The sequence below is a fragment of the Primulina tabacum genome, chromosome 16 (assembly GCF_025594145.1).
Source record: "Primulina tabacum isolate GXHZ01 chromosome 16, ASM2559414v2, whole genome shotgun sequence".
Lineage (NCBI taxonomy): Eukaryota > Viridiplantae > Streptophyta > Magnoliopsida > Lamiales > Gesneriaceae > Primulina > Primulina tabacum.
Genome location: NC_134565.1, coordinates 7,230,217 through 7,239,930, shown reverse-complemented (window position 1 = coordinate 7,239,930; position 9,714 = coordinate 7,230,217). Strand labels below are relative to the sequence as shown.

General features: G+C 35.3%; 1 protein-coding gene across 1 annotated transcript; it reads right to left on the bottom strand.

Annotated features, from left to right (window-relative positions):
• Positions 1-903: 903 nt before the first annotated feature.
• On the bottom strand, positions 904-3,071 carry LOC142529590 (thioredoxin-like 1-2, chloroplastic). The gene is made up of 4 exons (XM_075635160.1): positions 2,473-3,071; positions 2,204-2,386; positions 1,923-2,087; positions 904-1,415 (listed from the first exon to the last, which is right to left on the bottom strand). Exons 1-4 carry the CDS (start codon positions 2,689-2,691, stop codon positions 1,212-1,214), a joined length of 771 nt encoding a protein of 256 aa, XP_075491275.1. The 5' UTR covers positions 2,692-3,071; the 3' UTR covers positions 904-1,211.
• Positions 3,072-9,714: the final 6,643 nt, after the last annotated feature.

Below are 9,714 nucleotides of genomic sequence, written 5' to 3'. Positions count from 1 at the left end.
TTGTTCTTGCTTCGATGGCTTACACGAAACTTCGAGCGTGAGTCACACGTTTATTTCCTTTATTCACTTTTTTTTAATGTTTTTTTATAATATTAAATTAAATATTTAATGATATTAATAATAACAAAATAATAGTTGCTTGAAAATGAAACCAAACTTTTGAACGCCACCATAAATCTCGCCTATAATATAGGAAATAACGTGATTTTGAAAAGAGGTTAACCACAAATTTTGGATATTTAATCCAAAATTATGAGATTCTGCTGTTTAAATGCTGTACATGGAATTTTTTATGGTTATGTTTCATCTTTGACTCGATGGTTTTGGATTATAAATACCATTAAATATTTACTTGTAATTTTATTTATTAATTATTTCTCGTATATCAACTAAATATAAAATTACAATATTATTCTTCATACCTTTATTTCTTTATATCACATTTATTAATTATTGTAAAAAAAATTAATTTCCATCTTAGTTTAATATATCACATCAAATTAAATTTATATTATATTATTAAACTTTGAAATTTTTAGAATAATTAACATATGGTGTCATGATCTGTTTTTACTAGTTATATATATTTTTTAAAATGTTAAAACATTAATGTTATATGTAGTCCATTGAATAAAATCTTTATTTCTTAGACTTGAAGTTTTCTAAGTTCAATTCTTACTTCGGTGTTTTTTATTCTTTTTTTTTATTTTTTTAATTTATATATCAAAATTACAGTATAACCACTCATTATTTTTTATAATTAAATTTTGATCTTAGTTTAAATATAAACAAAATAAATTATAAAAAATATCGTTTAATCACGCAATAAGTTGGTGCACTGATGTATTATTATTTAGACGATCCTCCCCTATTTAAACCTACAAGTCAACTTTGCAACTCCAATAATTTCACAAATAGCTAATATTTAATTTTATAATTGTCTTACTAAATCCATCAGTACACGGAAAATACAGAAATCAACCGACAAACCCTACAGATAGCAGTAATTATATCTCAAAAAACAGACCACTGCTTAAGATTTTTTTCCTAAAAACAAACAAACAAACAAATAGATGGCCTATTTACATATGGAAAAGATAAAGATTAAAAAAATCCCAAAATAGAGGGGAAAATTCAGAAATCCTGATTGCTAATGGGATAATCTCTTACTCTAAGCAATGAACGCAGAGTTGATTCTTCAATTCCAATTTCTATGCCAATGCAAATGGTACAACAGCTTCTTCAAGAATCAAACTTTCAAATTCATCATTCTCAGCTGGATTTTGTAGCGAATTATTCGATATCAAACCATTTGAGGCCAAGGCCAAGAGCTCCGATTCGTTTAAACCTTGAGCTGCCCCGAGACTACAACGATCAGTCCCGTGTTTAGCTACTGCATCCTTGAATTTCTTGATCTGCATTCAAATATTAGATTTTGGATATCAAATCTCTGGACACAAAGAAACCACATTTTCAAAGTGATGACTTATTGAACTTTCAAAAGTGGATATATAAAATCCAAATGTGCAAGAAAACCGACAAATCCACATTATCTTGGTTATCAGATCCCCAACTCGAGAGATTAAACCATAATTTCAAACGATTCACCTCAAAAAAATGAATCTTGGATATGAAATCCCAACACAAATCAAAATCCAGATTTTTCAAGAACTAGATCTGAAAAACCAGTGCACAAAAGCGAAAAACAAATCCAAATTCCAATCTTGACTCAAACCAAAACTAAATCTTGAATATCAAATCCCAATGCACAAGACCCATAATCCAAATTCATCACTCCAATTCAAAAATTGAATCTTAGATCCAAAATCCCAATACACAACACAAGAACAAACTACAAATTCTAATTCTTGATTAATCCAAAAAAAAAAGATTCTCAAACATAATGGATTCAGATATCTTACAGTTGCATTGGTACAGCTGAAGCTACACAATTTGCCATCTGCACCTCTATAGAATCTGAAGAAGGGTAAGACATGAACATTAAGGGCATGACACATGACCTTATGTTGTTCGAAATTAACCTTGAGAAAGATCGAATCCGGGTTCATTTCAGCCAGTTGACAGATCTGTGAAAAATCGAGTAATTATCAATAGAAGTCCCAAAAATCTCTTGCATAATTTGAAATCAAAATATACAGACTACAAATGACCCAAGATTTGATCTGAGGAAAGGTAAATTTACCTTAGGATGCAAAGCTTTGCAGCCTCCACAACCAGGGGAATAAAATCCAAGTATAACCAATCTATCCCCAGCAATTAACAAACAATCAATAAGTTCTTGTGCAGAATGGATCTCCAGCATGTTTGGCTGAAGGGATTTTTCCCACCATCTCTGAGCTTTGCTAATACAAACAGATGGTTGAGCCTAAGATCACCCAAAAAATAGGAAAAAATCAGAAAAACTATGAAAAAAACTGGATAAATTTATGTGCTAATGATAAAAATCCTCACATTGATGGGTTCATAATTTGGAGGAGCTTTAATGGTCAAATTGCTTATGCTTTTCCGATCGGACGCATCAAGGGTCTTCCTCCAAAAATCATTTAAATTAGATTCCTTGAATTTCAGGGCTCCAATCGAAGAACAAACCCGAAGAGACTCTTGCGCTCTGTTCTTGAATATGGCTTCACCAGCCCCGGAAACAGAAAACCCACCCTTCAAGCAAGACATCTTCAAGATTCAGCAACTTTTAACGTTGCAAACAAGTCGAATCGAACAAAAACAACAAACAAAATACACCCTCTCTATCTGAATCAAAACCGTTACTTTTTTGTGCTAATCTATAAAAACAAGCACAAACAACCCAGAAATCAGAATCAAAGCAAGACCCACTAATCCTATAGGAGAAATAATACCAAGAAACAAGAAGAAAATATCGTTCTTTTCGCTCGGGAAGAAAAGTCGTAGGGAAACTTGGGGAAAAAAGGGGCTTGTGGTTTTGTCTTCTTGAAATTTTTCAGACACACAAGGCCAAAGAAAAGGTAAAGAAAAAGGAAATCTTGGGTGCGGTATCAGAGAGATTCAAAGAGAGCAAGGGGGGGTAGTGGGGTGGTCCAGATATTTGCCCTTATCCATTTGTTCCATTTCATTTATCAATATGTCCCCCGTAAGGAAATTGGGCTGTTCGGTACATGTTCCTCGCTTGTTTCTAGGATTTCTTTTGTGGATAAGATTTTATCACGGGTGACAACTAGGATTTACCTGTGCAACTTCGTTTCACCGCATAGCTTTTTGGATAAGAGTTTTAAGGATAAAAAATTTGTCGGGTAAATTATAAGTATTTTCTCTTTTTGGAAGTGGTTAGGAATATGAATTATGATTGGACAAAAACTTGTCTCAAACAGTCTCATGGATCGTATTTTGTGAGACGTATCTCTTATTTGGGTCATCCATGAAAAAATAATACTTTTTTATGTTAAGATTATTACTTTTTATTGTGAATATAGGTAGTGTTAACCCGTCTCACAGATAAAGATTTGTGAGATCGTCTCACAAGATACCTACTTTTGTGATAGAATGGATGTTATTGTAACTTTATATTTTTTATTTTATTATCGCCTCATGTTTCGATTGAAAATTTATGCACAAAGTGAACAAGGAGAACAAGGAGTTTTTTCATGTACCAATATATTTCACTAAGCAGTATTTTTGTAATAGTTATTAAAATAAAATAACCCGACCCTGCACTGAACGGGTAACGGGTTTTAGTGTACTGACCTCATTATATATATGACTAATAATATATTTATGTTTCATGAAAAAAATGAATGTATGCTAAAAAATAATGAATATCATAACACTTAACTTTGATTCACAATATTTACATTTCTTGTTGTTAATTTATTAATAAAATGTTGTGCTTTTAATTTAATTTTGTTAGGATCCGTGAAAGTGTTTAGAAGGGATGAATAAACATCTCACAATTTTGTCTTCTTAAATATGAGCAGCATTGCTCAACTGGTGTTAGCAACTGAAATCGAATCTCAATCTTCAAAGTTTAGCAGGCAATTGAAATATAGTGTGGAAAGAGTCTAGCCGAACTTTGCGAACAATAGTGAAAATCAGTAAACCACAAGCAGTCGAAAAAGTAAAATTTTATTGAAGGTAAAAAAAAAACATGAATTATTTATGTAAGTTCGAAAGACATAAATCTTTTGCCTCTTTTTTTCTGTTTCCAGAATGTTTTCATTAAAAGACTTTATCTCACAAACATCAACTTCAGTAGGACTTATACACTACCTAATGAAACTCTTAGAAATAATTCTCACAACTAAAAAATGAATTTTGAACCAAAAGACTCTTCATAATCGTTACAAAATTCACATAAAATAAAATATACATTTTGAAACAATTGTGAGTACATATTCAACACATATAATCTTTGAAAAGATCTGATATATCTATTAAGTGTGTAATAGAATATTTTCAACAAAGCTTTGAATCTCTGAAAGAATAAATAGCAGATTGTAGATTGATCGAGAGTCTCGAGAGTTGCTGAATCTTAAGATGATCTTTTATAAAAAAAAACTCAATGTTCAGATTCGAACAACTATAAGTTATTCGTACCAAGGTCATAACCAAAATAATTCCGGATGTCATGTGTCATTCGTTTTATTCCAAATATATTGTACATCAATAAATGCATGTGATACTAACATTCAACAGCCAAAATATTTTTGTTTCTGTTCTCTGAACATTTTTTGATTATCCGATTTGCTAATAAAATTACATTAACCATTAAGAATTTTTCCGTCAGTTACAAAACTCACAAAATACAATATACACTTTAAAACAATTATAAGCAAACGTTCAGCATAAATGATCTATGAAAAAATATGATATATATCTTGAGCATGCTAGAATAATCTTCACAAAGCTTTGAATATCTAAAAGACTAAACAGCATATTGCATATTAATTGAAAGTCTCGAGAGTTTTGCTGAATCTTGAGAATCTTGAGATGGACTTTTAAAGAAGACGTTCAACGTTCAGATTCGAACATATAAAAATCAGTCTTACTAAGCCATAACCAAAATAGTTTTGGATGTCACTGGCAACAATAAATGCCTATGATAATGAAATTCAATGGCCATAATGTTTTTGTTTGTATACACTAAATATTAAATGATGATCAGATTTACTGATAAAATGTCTTCATCAGTTAAATAAACAAATATAATATTGTAAGTTGCCGAAAATATAATTCAGTAGATAGTAAAATTATATGACCACTCAGCAAATACGGTTTCTCCAAGTTCGAGAGACCTTAATCAATTTTTCTAAAAACATGCGAGAGGTATGTTGAATCATGAACAATTGAAATCATTTGTTCGCCGAATTTTTATAGCTTCCGAGATTTTTGTTGACTTAAGACACATCACCAAAACTTATAATTACTTACAAATTTTGATGAATTTTTGAAATTTTTTTTAGTGTATTTATTAGAATTAAAAATATTTTTAACGTGTATCAGGTTTGCGGATCCAACTCGGACCTAGACTGTAACGCCCCAGATTCAACGACTTTCCTCACGGTACCAAGACGGATCTTTCCAGTATTGGTGTTATTTCATGGTTATATTAAAATTTTCATGCATTAGGATTTTAAGTTGCATTTCGCGCCCGCACGAGTAACAAAGACAAGGATAATCAGGAAATTTTTTTAATCAAATAATTATTTTTAATTATTTAATATATGGTTTATTTAAGGGAGAATTTCGAAAATGGACCTAGGTGAAGTATTTTTTACTCGTCGGACCGTATTTTGAACCGGTACGCAAATTTTAACGATTCAGAAGATTTTTTGAGAGTTCAGACAATATTTTCAAAAACGTACCAAAATGAAATATTTTTCAAGAGTGCTATTAGGCTTAATGGGTTTATTTTAGTGCTTAATGGGTCCAAAACCCTTTTAAACCTTTTAAATTTTAATTAAGGGTCCATTAGTGTGTTAATTTTCTACTTAAACTCTACCCCATCAAAACCTAACCCTAAACCTACCCCACGGCTGCCCCCTCCCTCTCATTCAGCAGCTTTTTGAAAAAAAATACAGCAGCCCCTCAACTTTTCTCCCTAGGTTTTCAAGAAAGCTTCTTCCCCGCCTCTCCGGTGCAAGCCCTACGCGCGTATCTTCAATTTTTTGAGCACATATACGTTAAGGCATGCCAAGTATCTCTTTTCTCATCATTTACACCATTTATATGCTATTTTATATGTATTTTCATGGAGAATGATTTGATTTATCTTGTGGTATCGTTTTTGCAAATGTTTGACACGAAATATGCATTTTCTTGACTCATACTCACATTTTTGTTATTAATGTGCAAGGGGGCTGCCGTTTTGTGTTGCTAGAGGTCTGAAAACTTCAATAATTAAGGGACCTAAGTGCTGGAGTCGGTTAAGTGTGCAAGGTATTGAGAGGGCCGAACGTTTTCCTTGGGTGTATCACTCGATTGAGGGATGATCCACTGATGTGACTGAGCTGGCAGTGCAAGGGCCAATCCAAGTCCTGAACCAAAACCTGATGGGTTTGAGACGTGGCCTAGGATGGCTCGAACTCTGCTGGACCTGGCCACGAAGCCGATCGATCGAGTTGAGAGTAGGTTGGCTGCAGGTGGAGTCTTCTTAGGTGGCTCTCGGGCATTCGCGTCTTGTAGCATGCATGAGGCTGTAAACTTGGGTCATGTAGGTCCAGGAGGGTCCAAGGTTGGTCTAGGAAGGGTTGGCTCAGAGCTGGCCCTTGTCGGTTTGGGCTAGAGTCGAGAAATCACGGCTAGAGTAAAGCTAGGGTTTCGTGTTAGGTGAGCTGGAAATTTCCAGCAACTTTCAGGCTTGGTTCGTAGGTCCTAAGGTGTCTGAAATGAATGGATTAGGGGCTGTTCATATAGGTTCGAGTCACGGTTTAAGTTGAAAAAAATTTGGTTAAGTTTCGGGTTGATTCGGGTTAAAACCGGGACCCCGGTCCAAGTTTTAAAACGAATCGTATGATTTTCGTAATGGGCTCGAGTTTACGTCTATGAAATGCTTATTATTATGTTTTAAGGTATTTTAAGGAGTTTGGTAGGATTCGGGTCGAATTTTGAAGTCCAGGGTTAAAATGGTCAATTAGGGTTTCCATGGGCAAAATGGTCATTTTCAAATTGAGTTGAGTTTCAGTCCTGGCAGCGCCCTAAACACGAATTGACATGTTTTAAACATTTATGTTATCATGTATATGAAATTTTATGAAATTATGAAAAATACTTTGCATGCTTGATTTTAAGAAAAAATTGCGTATATGTATGATTTTTATAAGTGATGAAAGTGATGACACGTTTTGAAGGAATGTAGTTGGTTGTGACTAATATGTATATGTATACAATGAGCTGTAAGATCAAAGCTCAGTGGATGGGTAATAATGTCGCTGATGTCCCCGTCGCCGGGTACCACGGTTATACGTAGATGGATCCATCGAATAGAGCTGATACAAAAGTCACAACTAAGGAATTGAATTCAATTAAAGAAAATGAACACGTATACGATGATATGTTGAGACATGTTATGTTTTATTACGTTTACGTTTATGTTTTTTAAAGATCATGAATTGTATGTTGATTACAGTATTTTTCACTTACAGGTGTGTTGAGTCTTTAGACTCACTAGGTGTGAATGAAGCAGGTGAGCATATTGATCAGGAGATTGGAGGTGCCGAAGACTGAGTAGGCAGAGTTGGAGGTGTACACGTGAACCCGAGGATCGTATTTTTCGCACATCATGTTTATGAGATAGGAGTGAATTGGGCATTTTTATACGCTTTCGTTTTTATGTTGATGGTTGTTAAGATTTTTGCATGCTTCTATTTTGAATTATTGCTCGACAGTCTAGAGTTTGACATTCGTCATATTTTTAAACGTAGTGTTTTTACTGATAGTTGAATACTTATATTTTTAAAATATGAAATTTGCAGCTTTTATTGCATGCATGCTTAAAGACGTATACTTTCGAAAATGAGTTTTTTTAAAAAAAATCTAGTAGTAATTTAAGTAGTAGACGTTTCATGGACCTATCGGGTTTTGGTGTAAGGTGGGACCGGGTCTAGTTTTCCTTGATGGACAAACACGTTCCACCATTCTCTTTATTTGTTATGCCCCGAATTCGATGACTGTCACCACATACCAAGACGAGTCTTTCCAGCGTGCTTATGTCCTCACTCACATGTACCCTATGAAACTTCTCATGGGGTCGCCCATATCAGAATTGTCTCAAGTCAAGCACGCTTACCTTAGGAGTTCTTATGTGATGAGCTCTCAAAAAGAATATACACTTTCTTGGTATGAGTAATAAATATCAAAATTTTTAAGCACTCATCAACTACACAGTCCCATTTTGGAATCCCTCTCATTTCGGTGTGAGATCAGTTCATTCATGTTCCTTCGCCTAGAATCTTGTCAGTAGCCGCTCATTGTCTATGCAACCTCATGGAATCGGCTATCACCCCTTGCTCTCTTCAGCCCCAGGCGTCACATTATCATCCATGAAAATACTTGTTAAAAAAAGCATGTATTGGATCGCCAAGATTTTAGGTAATCTAGTTAAGGTTGATGAGATTACCGCTAATAGTTCCATGGGCTCTTTTGCTAGGGTCTGTAGTGAGATTGATGTACTTCAGCCTTCGTCAGGACAAGATTTGGGTAGGGTGGGGTGATCATAGTCAGATTGTTGCTGTTATCTATGAGAAAGTTCTCCATTTCTGCTGTCACTGCAAGTTGTTGGGACATTCGCTTGATTTTTGTTCTAGAAATGTAAAGCCTTCTAGGCCGAGGCGGCGTGGGCCTCAGCGTCAGGCTGCTCATGCTCCTCCATCCTCTGATCAGCAGCCCCCGACCTCATGGTAAGGGTGTTGCTCTTGATTCTCCTCTTCAGGCACCTAGCACTTCGTCACAGGGTGTTGCTTTCACTCTGGCCTCGTCCCGTGGTCTTGATTCTGAGCATCCAGAGCAGGCTCCGAAGCGTCTCGACGTCGGCATGTTTTGAGGAAAGATCTGACTAGGCATATTTCTACGAAGAATTATTATGAGATCTTGCAGGATCTTCCTACTGAATCTGGTCCGGGTGAGTCTTTGGGTGTTGTGAAACTCCGCCCTCAAAGGTTTAAGACTATTCTTGGTAAGCTTGCGGTGGAACAGAATGTTGCGGTGAGTTGTCTGTCTTCCGAAGATTTGGATCCGATTACCTCGTGTCAGGCCAAAGATATGGTTGAGGTGGCATCTACTTCTGTTGCAGTTGTTACTGCACCTGTAGTTGTTCCATTTCCAGTGGTTGAGCTTGCTCCTCCTTTTCAGGATTTTGTGGTGGACACTCCTGTTTCTATTACATTGCCTTCATTTGTGTCTGCTTTGGAGAGGGTGGGCCGTGAGGAGGGTGTGGTGGCTTCTTCTACCACTACTTGTTTATCATTATCTCTCCCTGGATGTACGTGCTCTCAGCAGAGAATATATTACCGACTTAAGGCAATTCTGTCGAATTTGCCCTATGGGCGTCCTCCTGATCCTGGTTGATATTGTTTTTCCGCCTTTTTATGGGCGTTAGGTGGTGGGCGTTCACTGTAGAGTTCTCCTTGCCCACCCTTTTGTTTTAGTTTGTTTGATGTATTCCGGGGTACCCGCTGGTTTGTTGGTTTTTTGTTGTGCTGTATTTTGGGTTGTATCGTTGTATTA

Coding starts and splice junctions, on each gene's coding strand:
- LOC142529590 (XM_075635160.1), bottom strand. CDS start 2,691: ATGTCTTGCTTGAAGGGTGGGTTTTCTGTTTCCGGGGCTGGTGAAGCC. Junction 2,387..2,472: donor CAAATTATGAACCCATCAAT/GTGAGGATTTTT, acceptor GGGTGATCTTAG/GCTCAACCATCTGTTTGTAT. Junction 2,088..2,203: donor GCAAAGCTTTGCATCCTAAG/GTAAATTTACCT, acceptor GATTTTTCACAG/ATCTGTCAACTGGCTGAAAT.